This window comes from Rattus norvegicus, chromosome 7 (assembly GCF_036323735.1).
Source record: "Rattus norvegicus strain BN/NHsdMcwi chromosome 7, GRCr8, whole genome shotgun sequence".
Taxonomy (NCBI): Eukaryota; Metazoa; Chordata; class Mammalia; order Rodentia; family Muridae; genus Rattus; species Rattus norvegicus.
In genome coordinates, this window is record NC_086025.1 from 36,773,472 (window position 1) to 36,792,284 (window position 18,813).

The window sequence follows — 18,813 nt, forward strand, 5'->3', positions numbered from 1 at the left end:
AAGATTAATTGCCAGATCTGGGTTTGATTGGAGCTGCCTAGCAAATTCTTGTGTGAGTTATCTGTATGAGATAAATATATCATTAGAAATCTTCCCACATCAGAAGATAACACTATTTGAGTCTGTTCAGGAATCAAGTCCCTAGTGTTGTTTCTATTACTAAAAAGGTTGGATTGCCTTGAATCTCAGACCCTTCTTAATGGTTGTACCTCTAATTTCACCAATCCACCTATCCTAATGAGTTTTAATTTACCAACAAGAAACCTCGTTTTAGACTAGCAATGATTAACCACTATTTTCCCTACCACAAAATCCTCCTTTCCCTTATAATATGCTTTCTGTATGACCACACGTTCTTATTTGTAAAATATTTCCAATATTCCCACGTAAGCGAGATCCTAAGATGGCTTCATGTGACTGAAGTACGTGCATTAGTGTGCCCTAGTACCGGTAAATTTTTAGTTAGAGTTTGCTGTCCACCTACGGACTGAATTTCTTATGCAGATGGCTTTAACACTGGAGATGCAGCACGCTGCCCCGTACCACCTTGAATGTGTTAAGGGGGATGGAAGCTATCATGGCAGTGATGGATCCAACTTAAGCCTGTATTCTCTGTCACTAAAATTAAAATTAAAGCATTTATCTTAAAACTGGTGATTGTGACAACGATCACCTGATTTTCACCCACTGTTTTGCCTTGGTTATGTGAGATGTGCCATGAAGCCTCTGGATCATAGATGACAGTCCTGGTTGGACCAGAAAAGAGAAAAGAAGGGTGGGCAAAAATGGAGGATTAAAGTCACTAACGATGGCCAGTTTAGGGCACTTACAGATAGCTCTAAGCATGGGATTTTTAAAACCCCAAAGCCATCTCTTCCCTTAAGGCTTCTGGAAAGTTGTTTCCCAACTGTTCAAGCTGCACATAAACTTGAGAGATGGGAGGCCATTACAACCAGTCAGTTTCTAGCCGACAGAAAATTCGGACAGTTAAGGTGCCTTGTTAACAAGTGTCTTTTATCCAAATTGATAAATGGTTTGATGACGTCGGAAGAACACATGAAAAAAAATCTGCTACTCGTCTGAGCAAGTTGCATATGCGCTAATAAGAGAAAAAAAGCGTGTACAGGGGCCGTTTCAGATTGTAGAATGCACAGTGTGAAGTCCATCTGTTGACTGGCTGCTTTAATATCAGATCGGCGGCCCCAACCGCTGCAGAAGAAGAGTCCCACATATATGATAACGATAGTTCCTCCCCTCTCTGTTTACATTTTTTATTATTGTATCTATTTGGGGGGGGCACCTTGCACATCACAGTGAGTAAGTGGAGGTTGAAACAGCCTTCAGGGAGCAGTTATCTTCTCTACCTTTGTGAACTAGAGCTTGGGACTAGAGCTCAGCTCATGAGACTGAGCAGAAACGGCGCTGGGCTGCTGAGACACCTCACAGGCCCTGTTAATTTTACAGGAAGGCTACACCTGTCACTAGAATTTTTCCAAACAGTACGATTATCTATGCTCCTACACTCTTCCTTAACTTTGCCAATTCAAAGTCATAAACCCTGTCCTTCCATTATTCTGATTAAAGAATATCTCAGCTTCTGTTTAAAAAAAAATAGTCCTATAGAACAAACTTGTCAAGTAAGCAATAAGCCATACTGTAGCGGCTCTTCACTTAAATGATTCTCTAGAGGACGTATATATCCAAAATTAAATGTGAAGAGAACACTAGGCCCATTAATTTCCTTATAACCAAATGATTAAAAACAGATAATCTCACTGGCAAAGATACTGCTCTCCCACTTATCTAATGTATACAACATCCATCAGACATATAGAAGACATAATTCAAATTACATAGGAATGTGCAAGTATATGATGTCATACATGATCATGAAGAAGAGTAATATAATAAAATATATGAAGATTGTCGTACTCTAAGACATTTAAGCATTTCAGATGTACACCTACAGGCTTATAGTGTAAGAATACATACAAGTATAGTGTAAGAATACATACATATAGTGTAAGAATATATACAAGTACATTCCCAGAATAACACATTCTATAGAAAATCAATTTTACCATTTTTTCCTTTCCAAAAGTTGTTATGTGAATAATCTTAAAATCACTGGGCCGGTGAAATGACTCAGTATTGGCTTTTGTCATCAAGCCTGATGATAACCTGAATTTGATCCCAGAACCCACGTAACAAGGTGGGCATGCCCTAATGGCCCGGAACTCCAGCCTCTGTGTACTCGAGCACACCTGCACGGGTGAATATAGCCACACACGCATACACAATACACACAGATAACTGAATATTAGATAAGTGTTACAAGTCATTCATGCCAGTGAGGTGGGGCCTGCCGGTTGCAGTCCCACCAACTTAGAAAGCGACTCTCTGCGGCCCAGGAATCTGAAACAAACCTGACCAACAAGAGGAGACCATGTTTCAAAACACAATATATTTTTTTTAACCTCTTTTAGGAACAGAGTGTTTTCTCTTTCATTTTTATAGACAGTTCTGCTTCTGGATTGGCTGGATCAGTTCTGATAAGTCAGGTCTAGACATGTGAATTGTGTCTTGTACCTTCCTTCTATTACAAATGGACTCATCTTTATTCTCAGGGTTTTTTTTTTTTTGAGGTTTTTTTTTTTTAATTTTGTGATTTGTTGTTGTTGCTGTTTTGTTCCTTTTTGTTTTGTTTTGTTTTTGTTTTTCTGGGGGTTGTTTTTTGTTTGGGTTGCAGATTAGCTGCGGGACTACATTTTTTTGCCAAAATTCTTTTGCAGTTTTAAACCTATGTTCACACAATAAAACAGTTTCTAAAATCTCTAATGATTAGAAAACAGACGAACGCAAATATATATTAAATAAAGCAATCATTTTTTATCTAAAAACAAATTTTGTTAAGTTAAAATAACATTATATTCTTAAGAGAGGAAAAAAACGACAGGAAGTTAACCATCATCAAGCCCTATGTGCATATACTTTCTAGAATATTCTGTTAAACTTTCCAAGGCTTGTTTTTCTCCTTCACTCAGTGCATCTTGGGCAGTGCTCTTTATTCTGCATGGAGTGGAGGCTCGTGTATTGCAAATTAACGTTCCCATTAACAGTAAACCTAATTAAAGTTGTAAGGAATGAGCAACCACTCGGCTTCAAAGAGGAAGTGATATTTGAGCCAGGCTTCAGTAATGAAAAGAAGATCTCAGGCAGAAAATAGAGGAAAAGCTGCTTCGTGCTAAAGGAACAATGAGTACAGGAGCATGAACGTCCAATGGAGTTAGAAGGAGGTGGGTGATGCGATGGGTGAACCCAGGGAACTCTACATACTGTGAGCAGACTGTGAGAGCCTTCCCATTTTATCTCAAACGCCAAGAACAAGAATACACTCGTAGGTACTGAAGTGCCACGGTCAGCTTTGTACACCGGTAACTGTATATTTGGCAGCAAAGTTGAACCCTATCTGTGTATAGTTAGGTGAGATTCACAAGACTTCTCTGAAGAAAGACACTGATAAGAATGGACAATGAGTTGGAAGACTTCTTAATAATGCTTAAGTGTCTTGGAGGCAATCAGCTATTGATTTTAACTGTTAATATTTTGGGGAAATGGTGCTTTAGGAAAATATTAATTTTATTAAACTGTATTAATCCCGTGTAGATGTGTTCAAATATTTGTTACCTAAGTGAACTGGTGAGTTTGACATGTACCCACAAGTTCTACTTCTAAGACTCATTTCTCCAATAACTGGCTCATATCTGGGCTCAGTAACTTTATCAGATTGATATTTGGAAGAGTCCCTGTGCTCACAACCCACTGGAGATACGATTAGGCACAAAGGAAGGTATGCACAGCCTTTTGTTTCAATGCGACGATCACAAAAGCAAACAAATGTAGACCTGCAGCTGGTTCGTGTAAGGGAAGGAATTTATGATTCAGTTTATAGTAAGGGGAGTTGAGCAAATGGAGGCCATCAGGAGCAGCTTCGCTGGAGAAGGCAGTGCAGGGCACATTGGATTCAGACCTAAATACTGAGATTTCTCCTAGGCAAAGGTGAGAGAGTGGAGCAAAGTGAACCAATCAGAGGTATGAGGAAGGGAGCACATGGAAACGCACCCGAGATGGGGGCATTGTGGGGAGCTGGAAAACAGCATACGCCTACAGGAGCTCAGATGGGCCAAGGAAGCCTCACAGGCTTTGGTAGGTTCTGGATTCTCAATGACAAGAGCAATGGCAAGCCACCAAGAAAAAAAAAAAAGCTTTTCATCAAAGGAGGTTCTATAAATCAGAGAGTGATTCTTATCTTTCGTCTCCTCCTTCGTCATCTACAGTTGGAAATGCATGCCACTCTTCCGGTACAATTTGCTTGGTCAGTGCAGGTTTCTGTTCAGGGCGCCATTTTGAAAAAGACGGAAGTTAATGAGACTAGGGAGGTGGCTTGGTGGTTAAGTCTTGGTACACAAGCATGAGGACTGAAGTTCCCATTGTCAACATACAGGTGAAATCAAGGCATGAACACATAGGATAATTAGACCAGCACCAGGAGGGGAGGAAAAAGGTGATTATGAACTCTCAGCCAGTGTAGATGAAACGGATGCTCTTCAGGGTCAGTGAAAGACCCTGTCTCAAAAATGTAAGCTGACAGTTTCCATGTGTAGAATTCCGTCTTCCCACATATAGGTGAGTGCACCTCACACAAATGCATAAATATAGATACATCATACATAGCACACACAGACAAACATGCATGTGCACATAAAGTCAACATATGTATCCACAAAGGGACAACCACAATGTGATAAAAGAACACAAGATAGGTCCTGTGTTTAAGGCAAAGATTTATCACACCTATTGTCTAAATTAAACATCCTCAACAACAACAAAAAATGTAGAGCTCCCCCAACTTTTCCATTAAGTGGATTAATGTTTTAAAATGCACAAGAGGCTATCTACTAATAGCATCAGAAGTGTAGAAGACGAGATAACTGTACTTCTTGAACTCTGAACTGTGTGACAGGGAGTACATTGTTTCCATGAGAAAGCCCTTCAATGTCCCTTGACTACTGGGACATCATCATGCCTGGTTCTCTCCTGATAAGGCCAGTATACCAACCTATGTGTGCTGAAGGATGCCAGCTATAAAGTCTGTTATTGCTGAGCAAGTCCTCAACTCTGAAGGAGCTGCGTGTTAGATGTGGTGTACTACAAGCCCTTCCCATCCCTTCCATGTCTTCCTTACGTTCCTGCCACCTTCAAGTCCCTTGACTGGATCATCAAAATGGTAGTGTGGTAATGGCAGTTGATAATGTGGTGTACACTTAGACATTGCAGAGAAAGTAGAACTTAAATAATACCAACCCCCAAACTGTAAGTATATGAGAGTGCAGACATACTAGGTAACTTGATTTTAAATTTCACTACAGGGCTGGAGAGAAGGCTGAATGCAGATTGATCTTTGAGTTGACCAGATTCAGTTCTCAGTACCACAAGCTATCTCACAACCATCTGTAACTCTAGTTCCTTGGGATTATCTCCCTGGGCATCACATGGTGTATAGACATACATACAGCCAAAACATCCATACATGTAAAATAAAAATATAATTTAAAGTCACTCTGTATGTATACAAATACATAGTGCATATATGCATATACATATTTGTATGTGCATGCACATGCATAAGCATGTGTGTATATGTGTATACATATGCATTGCACAATACATACACAATATACATGTATGTACACATATGTATATATACATTCATACACATATATCCATATACATAGATATATGTAAATACATATTTGTATATATTTGCACACATATATAATATTGTACCTGATGCATGTACAATTCTTATTTGTTAAATATACGTCATTAACATTTGGGGAAAGTAAATACTTGACTTCAAAATAATGTCTAAATGTTTTCAGTTATTGTTATTAAGCATGTGTGTGTATGATGTATGTATCGGTTCAGACATGCCAAAGTGTGTGCATGGAGGAGAGAAGACAACTTTGTAGCGTTGATGCTGTCTTTCAACTTTTACATGGGTTCTGGAGATTTAATCCAGGTTCTCAAATTTTGCACTGCATTTTACCTGCTAAGTCATTGCATTGGCTCACATAAAAAATAATCTATTTCCAAAATAATTACTTTTATTCACAGGCTTATGTATCTGTGTGTCTGTTACATGTGTGCCAGTGGCCACGTGGCCAATGTGCCAGAGGGCATTGACTTTCCTGAAACTGGAGTTATGTCCACCTAATAGTTGTAACAATCCCACACGGGTCCTCTGGTAAAATAGCAACCCTCAATCTCACAGAGGAACTTTAATAGGGGAACACTTGCTATGGCCCAGCTCTTCAGGTGAAGCATTCCTTTTTAATACTTTATGTATTTACGTTCATCTCTACCCTGTTGTTGTTTCCATCATAGTCATCATGCTCATCCCCCTCCTCCTCCCCCTCCTCCTCCTTTTCTTCGTCTTGTTCTTCTTTTCCCTCCTCCTTCTGTTCCTGCTCCTCCTCCTCCTCCTGCCTCTCCTCCTCCTCCTGCCTCTCCTCCTCCTCCTGCCTCTTCTCCTCCTCCTCCTGTTCCTCCTCCTCCTCCTCCTCCTCCTCCTCCTCCTCCTCCTCCTCTTTCGTTTTCTTCAGCACAATCCTACTATTTAGCCCTAGCTGGTTTGGAACTCAGAGAGCTTCACCAGCCTCTACCTCCTGATTTAAACGTGTGCATCACCAAACCCAGCATTTTTTATACCAATTTTCGATAAAGACAGATTATACAGAAAAGGTTTAAGTGTCAATTTGAAATCATTTACTATATTCTGTTGATCTATTACATTCCTATATATAGTTTCAGCATATACCCATGCTGTAAACAAGTTCAGCATTCTGTGAACCAAATAAAGTCAACTCAGGGTTTTTGTGGTTGTAAATGTCTGGCTTCGAATCTTGGAAGTAAGTTCTTAGAGCCTACGGGGAAGCCTGAAGGAAAATCCACCTCCCTAAAAACCATCTTTCATTAGATCTCAAGGCAAATCGTAGGGATAAAGGTCTTTTGGACACGCAGCAGGCATTTGATTCTGTCTGACAAACCAAAGACACACTGAAGGGGTTGTGTTAAGACAAGGATTACCAGAGAGGAGCCATTACTTTAGAGTTTCCAATGTTGTACCTTCTTGCTTCTTCTGGTCAAAATGGTTTGCTGCACCTTTTTGGTTGAAAGGAAAACCCAGTCCTATAATATTTTCAGCTTTTCTTCTGTTCTACAGCACCAAGGAACAGTCTTGTAACTGAAGGAGCTACTGTTCTGGGCGGAGCTCACAGCGCAGACTTAACCTCCACAAGGTTGCTGCTGACTGCAGGGGACAGGTTGTCACTCCCCAAGGAACCATGCCCTGGTGTTTGGAATCTGTGATTTATGCTCCCTAAGCACTTAGGTCAGGAATCCAGGAATCAGATTGCAAAACATTTGCCTTTAAAATAGGGATATTTTTCTGGATCACTCAGGTAAACCAAGGCAATTTCCCAAACCCTTAGAAGTGCCACAGGGAGGCAGACCAGAAGGTAAGATTTGTCTGATAGGAGACTTAGTTCAACATTACTGGCTTTGAAGATAAAGGTGGCTGTGAGTGTAGGAACCTGGGCAGCCTTCAAAGCTGGGAAAGGCAAGGAAATGAATTCTCTCACTCAGCTTGCCTGGAGGAATGCAAATCTTGGCAACAGCTGGTTTTCCTTCAACAATAGCCATTTTGGACTTTTGACCCTCAACACTAAGATGAATGTGTGATGATTTACACCATTTATTCTGTGTTAAATTCTCAGCACCGGTAGGCAAGCAGCACAGTGACTTTGGCTTATTAACTTTTTTTTTTAAACAATGGCAACTGGGCTAATTAATAATCAAAGCAAATTTGGAATAGTCCTCTCTTATAAGAATGACTGGACAGTATGCTTGTTCCAAAAAATTACTGATGGGGGTTTCAGGCTAATATATTTCTTACAAAAATAACAAAGTGCTTTGCTTTTTAAAAAAATTATTCCTCAATTACATGTAAAAATGTTGAAGGGTTTTGGGAACAAGAACGATATATATATTATTTTTAATTAATTAATTTTTTTTAGGGCAGTAGGATCTGGATTTGAACTCTGCTACTTGACTATTTGGGGAAATTAACCTCTTAGGGCTATTTCTTAATCTGTAAAATGGAAAAGACACACACACTCGTGGACACACACACACACACACACACACACACACACACACACGGGAGGGGAGGGATAGAAACACACACCAGGCTCTACACACTAGGCCCATGGAAAAGAGATAATGCATGAATAGTTCTTGCACAACACCTAGTATGTAATAAAAGATACATCGCTTAAGCGTGTGAGCTATTACCATGAACATTCCATTCTTTCCGATTTTACAGACTTTCCTAACCTAAAAGTGGAACTTCCAAAACCCTTGCTGTGAGAACCCATACATTTAGTGACCTATGTTTTCCAAAGGTACTGTAGTAAACTGTTGAAAACTGCATCTCCCTCAGTAATATTTGATTCTGAGTCAATTATTTTCTCACTAAAGTAATAGAGGAGAAACAAAAGGAAAAAGGAAAGGAAGGAAGGGAAGGAAGGGAAGTAGAAAGAAAAGGAAAGAAAAACTGGCTAAGACAATGGCTAAACCATGGAGTGTAATTAAACTTTTTGTTGTTGGTTCTATTTCCCCGAGGCGGGGTAGAAGAAAAGTCTTTGCTCAGAACCAAGTGAAGTCCTCCCCGCCGCACCGCTCCAGAGCTGGGACCCTCTCCAGAGCGCACAGTACAACGCGGGTCCCCGGACAGTACTGGGTGAGCCTGCTAAGGAGCTGGGACTCTCGGAGCCCAGCGCGCGGCGCGGGCGGCTACTGCAGGTTGTTCAGCGGCATCGGAGACACCCGGTGCCTCATGGACTCTGGCCAGTACCCAGACAGGGGACGCACCAGGCTCGATCGGTCCAACCTCTGGGACAATCCCCGCCCTTCAGCGCGCTCCCGGGTCTCCCAGCCTAGGCTCAGCGCGCAGCTTGCCTCCCGGAGGCTCCGGAAGGGAAGGAGGCGTGTCCGGAGCGGGCGGGCGGGCTCTGTATAAAAAGCGCTGGCGGCGCAGCAGCCCGGGCTTCATTTGCTGTCTGTCACCGGGACTGAGAGTGCCGCGGGAAAGCAACGGCCAAGGACGGGGCGCTGCGCTCGAGCTACCCAATGCTGGGACTATCTGCAGCCGCTGCTCGTGCAATATGCTGGAGCTCCAGAACAGCTAAACGGAGTCGCCACACCGCTGCCTGGGCTGGATCGCAGCGCTGCCTTTCCTTATGAAGAAGACACAAGTGAGTAGGGCACGCCCGGGAGGAGCTCGGAGGCTTTCCAAGAAAATCACTCCCGGAGCCCCGGGGAGCCCGGCGCACCCTGGGACCGGCAACCGGGCCATGTGGGGCTGCGCCCGCCCGGTGAGCCAGGAGGGTGTGGGAGAGGCAGGCGTGGTGTGCGAGCCGGAGCCGCCGCCCCGGGGGTGAGCCCGGGAGCTGGGGAGAGCCAGGGCTGAGAGTGAGCCTGTGGCAAGTTTGCAGCCGCAGCTGCAAAGTTTGAAGCTGTCAGTGGCAAACCGCAGATGCAGGCTTCCCTCTTCGGCCTGGGGGTTCGAGTTATCACGGGGAAGGCTTGTTTTTTTGGGGCCGGAGGTCTCTCCCTGTGGATTCGGGTAGATTATGAAACAGCTTCCCACGCGCTACCCTCGCTCGCTCGCTCGCTCTCACAGTCAGATTTATCTGTGCAGTCCCCAGGTGGGCGCGGGACGCGGTGCGGACGCGGGTGCAGCCGCTGGAGCGAAGCCAACCCAGAACTCCTAGGCGGCAGCGCCAGGCGGGGTGCAGAACCTGCCCAGCAGGCGGGGGAAACTTGGCAGCCTGCGGTGTCGGCCGGGTTCACAGCTCTGGGTGGGCCCTCCAGAAAGCTCTAGATGGAGTAGTAGTACTTCCACACTGCATGACACCCCCTTCCATTACAAAACAGTAAAAGTTCTTTTCTTCTTTCTTCTTCTTCTTCTTCTTCTTCTTCTTCTTCTTCTTCTTCTTCTTCTTCTTCTTCTTCTTCTTCTTCTTCTTCTTCTTCTTCTTCTTCTTCTTCTCCTCCTCCTCCTCCTCCTCCTCCTCCTCCTCCTCCTCCTCCTCCTCCTCCTCCTCCTCCTCCTCCTCCTCCTCTTCTTCTTCTTCCTTCTTTTTTTTAAATGTGCATCTCCTAAGGATAGTTATTGAGATAATGTCCAGGGTCTCTAAATTGCGCTTTATGCATAAAACACAGCCCGGGGGTACAATTATGTCTTTTCTTCGTTGACGGCGGAGGGGGCGTAGAAAGAGCCTCTGTAGTAATCTTGTTCTCTTCTACAGTTCTTTTTAGCCTCGTGGTTGCTATCTCTTCAAGATTCTTCCTTTCCGAATTTGTTCTGTCATCCGCAGCAGGTTGGGTAAAGCTGCTCTTTCACACACACACACACACACACACACACACACACACACACACACACCCACACACACCCGCCCCCAATTCTATAGTTGATTGAAATCTCTGAAATGTGTAGAAGGGGATGGGATTCGAGGGTTTGTGCTCTTTTTCAGCATAGATGAAGATATCAATGTGCTGCCAGTAATTTATTAAATTGCTCATAGGACGTCTTATTTTAAATAGATATCTAGCCTGGGATCCGACCCTTTAGGAAACAGCAAGAATAAAGCACCTTTCCCTGGCTTAGAAACGAATAAGGGAAGCAGTATGGCCTGCCTGTCACCCTGGAGGTGCTCTTCTTAGAACACTTGCCCTGAGTGGGGCTCAGGGGAAAGCAGGTATCCGCCCCTGCGTGCAGGTCAGTTTTTACCCAAAGCATCCCACCTGAGATCCTGCTCTTGAGATGAGGATGTTAAGAATTGCAACAAAGAAAAGTTTCGCCCTGATTGCTTGGTGTGTACATGCCTTCTGTTTGGTAGAATAATAAACAAGGGTGGGGTAGCTATTCCTTTTTTTTTTTTTTTAAAGTAGCATCCGCTTACATGAATAATGGTGGCTGCTCTGAGTGTGGCAGCCCCCGACACAGGAAGAGAGTCCGAGCCTTCTTATTTAAACAAGAAAACAGGAGACAGACAAGGTTAATGTCCAACAGTCAAAGCAGAGCTGTGCGCTGTGGAGTCACTTTGAGAGTCAGTAGGATTGATGTTCCCTGCGCCCTCTTTGCAAAACAAGCGAGAGCCCTGTAATCTCTTTTCTCGCTTTGATTAAATGGCTGTGTAAATAGGATTACATGGAATAATTCCATTGAAAACTAGAAAGAGGTCGATCTAGCCCGAAACGCTGTGGCGGTGGCCGTGGCGGCAGTGACTCAGTGCTGCCGACCAGAGATATTTGAGACAGTTAAGTATTTTAGAAATGTGACCTGTTTGGACCAAGTTAAAGTGCAGGCCCTTTGGGGGGGACATGCTGCTGATAAAGGGTTTGTAGGCAAAAAGAGGGCGGTGCTTTCATTGAATGGAAGCATTCATTGTCTGGAATCTAATGACCTTCAAGGTTTCCTTTAAGGATACTTCTAGCAATTCACATTCTTGTCCCTGAAAGAGAGGGCTCTGGAAATGACTTAAAATCAATAAAATAATCCCTTCTAATGAAGGAGGGGATTAGATTCTCTTTACTATTGTCAAATCTCCTGATCCAAGAGCCAAAAAGAAATGTTCTGTGCCACCCTGAATGTGTAGAGAGAGAGAGAGCATGGTGTAAGGGAACTGGACACTAAGAAAACGATCCAGGCTTTTGGCTTCTTTAATCTGATGTTATCTTAGCCTGGGAGGAAAATCTATTGTTATTAAATAGCCTACTGTAAATATGGGATCGATACCAACTTCCCTTATTGCACCCCCACCCCCATTCAATATACTCTCTTTACCCAATAAATAAAAAATGTAATGTTCATATTTTAAGGGATTTTAATTTAAATCTTATAGCTTTGAAAGAATCATGGGACACCGGTCATTTTGAGCCTTCCGTCGAGCTAAATAAGTGTGAAAATTCCATCAGCAGCCACTTGGGGCTTGATGGATGGCTCTGTGATTTACTTAGCACCAGTGATGGAGTTCAGTATTTGGAAAATCAGTACACAATCCTGAGGAGCAACCAAGGACAACAGTGCATGCCTTAAGCTTGCAATGCCAAATGTGTTTTGTATTTTTGAGATTTCTCTTTGTGTTCCTTCCAAATCGTAGGAATTTATGGTATCTAAAGAAAGCTGTGACTCTGGCTCAGAAATGGCTAGCGGCTACTTTTAAAAAACCACGAGATTCTAATGGTTACATTAGAGAGGCCATACTGCAATACCAGTGGCGCTTTACGTAAAAGTTGCGGTCAGCAGAATGTGTTCATGTTTACGCCTGTTGTGCTTAGTCTTAGCTTCCTCAGGGGCTTCCAGAGTTGTTGTGAGGGCTGTCACTCTCAGAAATAAGGAGACAGGAAAGATCTGTCTTGAAAACAATGCAGAAAGGACTATTTTAGGAACACTGACGTTCTCGGAAAATAAACAAATAGAATTTTAGCTTTTACTATACTAGAAAAAAATCCTCTTTTTTTTTTTTTGGCTATGAAATATGTGTCACGTGGGTGACAATGGTGGTTGCTATATAGAAAAATTAACATATTTGTGAAAAGAGCATTTGAACATCTTGTCCTCGCAGTCACTCAGTTTGCAGTGTGTGCGTCCAATGGTTCTAATTTATGTAGTTTTTAATTGATGCATTCTGCCAAGACTTTCAGACTCAAGTGCTAAGTCGATTACGTTTAACATAAAACAGGGAAAATAACCATATGGAAATCTGAAGGCTGGTGCCAAACCAATTAAAATTGCTAAATTTTATTTATGTCTAACTGTTTGATGGGAAGATAGCAAATTGTGAACGAACGTTTGTTCTCTAATGACAGGTGATTGATCGCAATCTTATCACTGCCTTAGGTAACATTAGAAATCAAATGGCTGCCAAAATAGCTAGTCTTTCAGCTTTGGTCATTGCTTTTATGTTTCTTATCCTATCTCTAGGAGCACCTAGACAATGGTTAGTGGGAGGACTCTAGGTGAAGACTTTTAGGCTGATGCCTGTTTTGCCACCTGTGACGCAAATGACCTTAGGCAAATGGTATCACGGGATTTCCGTTCTGTTATCGGTATGATGTTTGTAAAATGGTTATAAAGATGTCTCTTGGATGGTGGCAGAAAAGACTCACGGGGATGAGCAGCTCTGTGCCTGCACAGTAGCTCACTGCTATTACAGTGGGAAATACATTCCAGAGGAAAATGACCTCTAAGGAGCAAAGCAAGAGCAAGCCTTTCTAAATCTGGATCCTTTAATTCAGTTCCTGGCCTTCATTGCAAGCCAACGGACGTCTGATTAGCAGTTTTCTTTAACACAGGGCTAAGCTAGGAATGTGCAGAACTAGGGTGGTGAGTGGAACAAAGATGGGAAGCTCCCTGCAGTGCAATGTCAAGTTGTAGGTGCAGTGAGAACTAGGGGAGCAAACAAAAGAGGGAGGGCTCCTTTGGTTTACTTTCCTGTTTGTATACTTGGGCTCCAAGTTTGCCTTCTGTGGTTCTGAGCGTCTACCCTTTTTTTTAGAGCAAGAAGAATTGGTCAGCTCCCTATCCCTGCTCTTGGACTCGCTCTTCTAAGGGAGGACGCACATCCTTTTCTTCTTTGTTATTTTAACCAGGCGAACAATCAGCGGTCTTTCCCCTCCACTGTTATCCAAGTCTGGGGACACCTCCCTTTCTCTCAAGCACCTTAGTGTTGCCATCTTTAAATCAGGATAAGGTTCGGATGTAAATCTCTGAGGAGAGATCTCTTATCTGCTAAGTAGGTGAGTCAGCAGCAGCTGCAGGAGTTCTGCCTTTGAGATTAGTCACCTAAGTGGTGAGAGAGAACACTCAGATGGGATTCCTGAATGGTGCTCTCCTGTCGGGGCTGTGGTGTTATGTACAGATTCTCTTTCATGGAGACCGTTGACTCTCCCGCCTTGCTGGTTTATAGAAGCTGCAAGTCATTTTGCCTTTTCACTTAATTACGGGCATCCAAAAGAAACTGTTTACAGGGGCCAGGCCCGGCATTATCATTACCCTTCCCTACCTATTTCTGTCTATCCAGAAAAGAAGAAGGTGGGGCATTTCTCATATAATTAGGCCTCCTGTTTTTTCTTTCTTTCTTTTTTTTTTTTTTTTAAAAAGTGACATGTGTCATCCAAGGGATGCCTGTTGTAGTGCTCTGTGGCTATATTTTCTTGGCTGCTTTCAGGCTACCACACTAGCTTGGTTATTAGGGAGCTGCGTTCTTTTCTTAACCTGGATAGTGAGCTGTGTGACTTTGGGGAATTATCTGGATCTCTCTGAACTTGTTTCCTCAACTGAAGGAAAGGAAGGTAGGACTGGTTGTTTGGAAGTGCCTCTGTTTCTACACATCTTTCGCCTCTAAAGTAATACTAGTAAGAGAGAACTTTGAACCAATGACATGGGAGCCCCCACTAGTTCTCAGATCTCTGTTTCTTTGCTGTGCGTACAATATTACTATTGTCCCGTGATGATGGACAATACTGATGGGGTGGACATAAGACTTAAGTTTAGACTGTCCTTCAGGAATTTCATCTACTGCTTGTCTTAAAAGAAGAAAGGAACTTCTACTTGAAGAAGACCTGGACTCTCTTCTTTATTGTCTGAGTGAGAAGGAATCCTAAACAGAATCAGATAGTTCCAGGACATACATTTTCTGAGGCAGTGCTTCCCTCACGTTCTGCCTGCCAGCCTCCAACATCTGTATGGGGTGAATGCTAGTTAATGCTGAGAAGACAATAGAGATCAGAGGTGGCAGCTGAGACCACGGAAGTGGACAGAGCAATGAGCCGTGGGGGAAGGCTAGCTCTGTGATGACGTTTCAATGCTTGCCTCAGTTTTCATCAGGCTCCAGAGCATCTCTAGCCCAATCCCTGCCCACCTGATTGCCTTGGCTAATACTAGGCACAGGCCGCATGACCAACATCTTATTTTCCTCAGATGTCAGAAGCCACTGGCTCTCCTCGTTGACATCAGAATATTCAAAAGCCAGCTGCACCCTCCTGCAGCCAAGAGACTACAGATCCCTCTGAACATCGTGCCAGAGCGATGGTCCTGATGCTGAGTTCTGAGTGCTGCCAGAGTGTAATGAGACGCCTATTAAAAGAAAGTTCACAATCGAGGCAATACTCCAGACCATTAGAAAACAAAGACAGCAATAGCTGCCCTTTGGTTATCTGGATGCAAATGTAGCACTTGACTGTGCACCTGTAGCCGTTGGCTGTGCTTTGGCTCTCTTGAGGGCTGTGGCTTAGAGCCTACTCTTAGGGGAGCGATTAGGTGGCCTTTCTGTGTGTTCTCTGTACACAGACGGCAGCTGAGACATCTCCTAGTAGCCTTGCAAAGAATGCCTTTGCTCGCTAGGGTGACCGCCCGAGAAAAAGGGCGTGAAAAGAACTCAGGCAAACCCATCTGTCCACAGTTCACACGTAGAAAAGCGAGTCTGGGTCATTTTTGCAGAAAGGGCATTTCTGGTGTGTAGCTGTGATGCTGTATAAAGTCTGGAGGGAAGGGCAGAGCCTGGCTGGTGTGTGTATGTGTGTGTGTGTGTGTGTGTGTGTGTGTGTGTGTGTGTGTGAGGGGGGAGGTGTGAGGGTGTGTGTGGGTTGGTTTGCTTTGTACACACTTTATTGTGTTACCAACAGCAGTTCATCTTGGGAACAAAAGCCTTGTGGGTACTCAGAACTTCTTCGTCTTTTTTTTTTCTACCTTGATGTATTTGAAGTCTCTGAAGCAAATGACCATTTTAGTGTGCTTCCAGGGTAAAATCCCATCTCATTATTGCTCCGTCAGTGTGTGTTTGTGTGCACACAGACGGGATTGCTGCCAATGTTCAGAACTGTGGAGTGGTCCACAGAAACACCGCTGTGATGAGCTTTCTGCTGTATTCTGCGGGTCTTCCCCATGCCCAGCGACTACCCTGTAAGAGCGCACCAATTCCTGGATTATGAAGAAGAGAGTTAATACAGAAAACATGCTTTTGTTGTAAAGGTCTTGCTGCACCTTGGCATCCGTCCTACGGGTGGACTGCCTGGTAAACTGTTAGAACTGTTCACTGGATGACTCCTGGGAAGGGAGAGTAGAGATGTCAACTGGCTTATAATATGATGTAGGAAACCCAAGGACTGCAAAACAAAGCTCAGGGGTCAAATGCCCCTGCTTCTATATAACCCCACCCCTTAACACTTCTGAAATAATAAACACATTAGACCGTTCCAGTTTTCAGGACCAACTCAGAGCTCTGGGGTTGCCTTGGCAGGGATCTGCGATGTCTTTGCTAAAGTTTATGTTTCGTTTTTGTAGGCCTCACCAGAGACCTTTGGTGTGCTCTCCTGGGTGGAGCACTCGCCCTGGCCTGTCTGCCCCTCCTGCTGTAAGTGTGGAGAGGAGGGGTTGGTGAACTCTGTTTCCAGGTGGCCCTCAGTAGGGGCTGAACCTCAGTGTCATAAAGGCGCCAATCAAAACGAGAGGATTAACATGGAGTTTTTAGTATTTGGATGAAATTAATTTGGTGTAGAAATACCATTTGCATTGTTTGTTTGTTTTTTTCTTTTAATTTTATAACCCATTAGAAAGTTTTTGTTTTAAATTTAAGCCCTTTCCCGGAGTATGTTTTGAACCTTTTGTATCTATTTATAATGTCTAAAAGCCGCAGTGATCTATAGCCCAACACTATATAGAAACCAGTGGAAACCTCTTTTCCGTTTTTTTAGAATTATGTTTGGTAATTTACTGAGCTAGGTGGTTTTCTGTCATGAAAAAATACACATCTCACTGTGAAGAGTTTTAATTTGAAAAATCAGGACTACCTTCTAATACTTACAGCTAGTTTTAAGTCTACCATTGACGATGAAAGGGCCCCGTCTAAGCCCCTTATATACTTCAACGTTTTAAACAATTATAGTTTTAAACTCAAAGCTGACTTGAGCACTTATTCTTTCTGGGCATCTGCCTCCGTGTGAATGACTAGGATCACATTTTCCTATAATCCATTTAAAGTATTAGCATAGGAAGCTGTTTTAATGTTGCCACCATTGTTTTATAAAATTGAACCACTCTCGTAATAAAGCCTGGCGAAACAGTGCTTGGGGGGAAAGTAGTTGCACAATTAATTCATTCATTTGACTTTTCTTCTGAGAGGTGGCTGGTATTTCCGAATTTCATTTTACAGATAAGGAAACCAAAATAAGAGTTCCCTCAATGAATTGGCGATACTTGCCTTTATCGTCACCCAAAGAGAGGTAGTGTGACTCACTAGTGTGACTTAGTCATTACTTTGGAGATGCTAATACTGTTTACAAGAACACTAAATAAAAAGCAAATGTGATTCAGATAGTGCATACAGCTGCCAGTAATAGAATTTGGACCAAAAGTCATAGTTACTGTTGCCTAGCGAGTGCCTCCTGTGAGATGCTCCATCAACACACAATGAAATAAACACGTCTGATTCAGGCTGTTGACTCTTGGTACAGTAGATTACAACCGTTTCTTTAAGATAGAATACTGCATTAAAAAAAATTAGGACTAGTTTCATACGCAGATAATTGTAGAGGCTACTTTGCTCGCCACTTACAGGAATACTTTTAAGGTAATTCATTTGTTACTAAGGAGCACATCCTCTTATTACTAGAGATCATGGTGGGGGAGGAGAGCTCACGATGTGAGATACAGCAGGGTTTTAGTCACTGGCTTAAAGACCCTTGGTCAGCTTTTATTTCCTCTCTCAGAATTTTACTTTCCCCGTATTTAAATTGGCAGAAGTAACTCCAAGGGGTATTCATGGGACCCGCAAATGAGAGACTATCTGCTGGTACTTCACCCATGACCATTTCTGTGAACAGCTACCCCAAGGAGTAGCTGCCCAAGAAGGGATCCAGCAGTTTATTGCGCAAGGATAATAAGAGTCTTTGGGGGGTGGACCTAGTAAGAGGAAGTTAGATCACCAAGGTCAGTATTAAGTACGTTGAACTTACCACAAAGGAGACCCTGAGTCGCAAACTACACAAGATTTTTAAGCAAAAATATTTTGAGGTCCGTAATACAACAAACTGATCCCTCCCATTTGCCAATCCTGAGTTTATCAAAATAAAGAAAACGCTAGAGTTCTGATACAGTCAGAAGATTTGCTTGGGATTAACAGGGAAAGAATGCCAGGAAGTATAAGGGTTTAGATGCGGAAACCACACCTATTGAACTGTAAAGACTAGATTCCTCTAAATTGCTGACGTGCCAGATGCCCATATTTGAATGGATGCTTAGAGACACCACACGTGCTATAGTCCCCCAAGGCAAGGTGCTGAGGCCTTGTCCCAACGGTAGTGTTGTTAGGAAGCACTAGAGTGTTTGGGAGGTGAACCTCATAAAAGGAGGTTAGGTGTAGGGGCTGGAGAGATGGCTCAGTGGTTATTAGCACCGACTGCTCTTCCCGAGGTCCTAAGTTCAAATCTCAGCAAGCACATGGTGGCTCACAACCATCTGTGACGAGATCTGATGCCCTCTTCTGGTGTGTCTGAAGACAGCTACAGTGTACTCATATACAATAAATAAATAAAATATTTTTTAAAAAGGAGGTTAGATGATTGAGTACTTACTGTTGAAGGGAATATTGGGGCCCTGGAGCCTCCTTTCCCTTTTTGGCAATC

The 18,813-nt window shown here is 43.1% G+C and overlaps 1 protein-coding gene across 6 annotated transcripts in view; it reads left to right on the forward strand.

Moving 5' to 3' along the window:
* The first annotated feature begins 9,149 nt into the window (after positions 1–9,149).
* Kitlg (KIT ligand) overlaps positions 9,150–18,813 on the forward strand; it is an 81,176-nt gene continuing 71,512 nt past the window's right edge. For 2 of the 6 annotated variants that reach the window (XM_063264197.1, XM_063264198.1), the window contains exon 1: positions 9,152–9,377. In XM_063264197.1, the coding sequence (XP_063120267.1) occupies positions 9,363–9,377 (15 nt within the window). In that variant the 5' untranslated portion in view covers positions 9,152–9,362. Of the gene's footprint in view, positions 9,378–18,813 lie in introns of all 6 variants that reach the window. The other 4 variants (NM_021843.4, NM_021844.2, XM_063264195.1 and 1 more) reach the window with 3 other exon arrangements.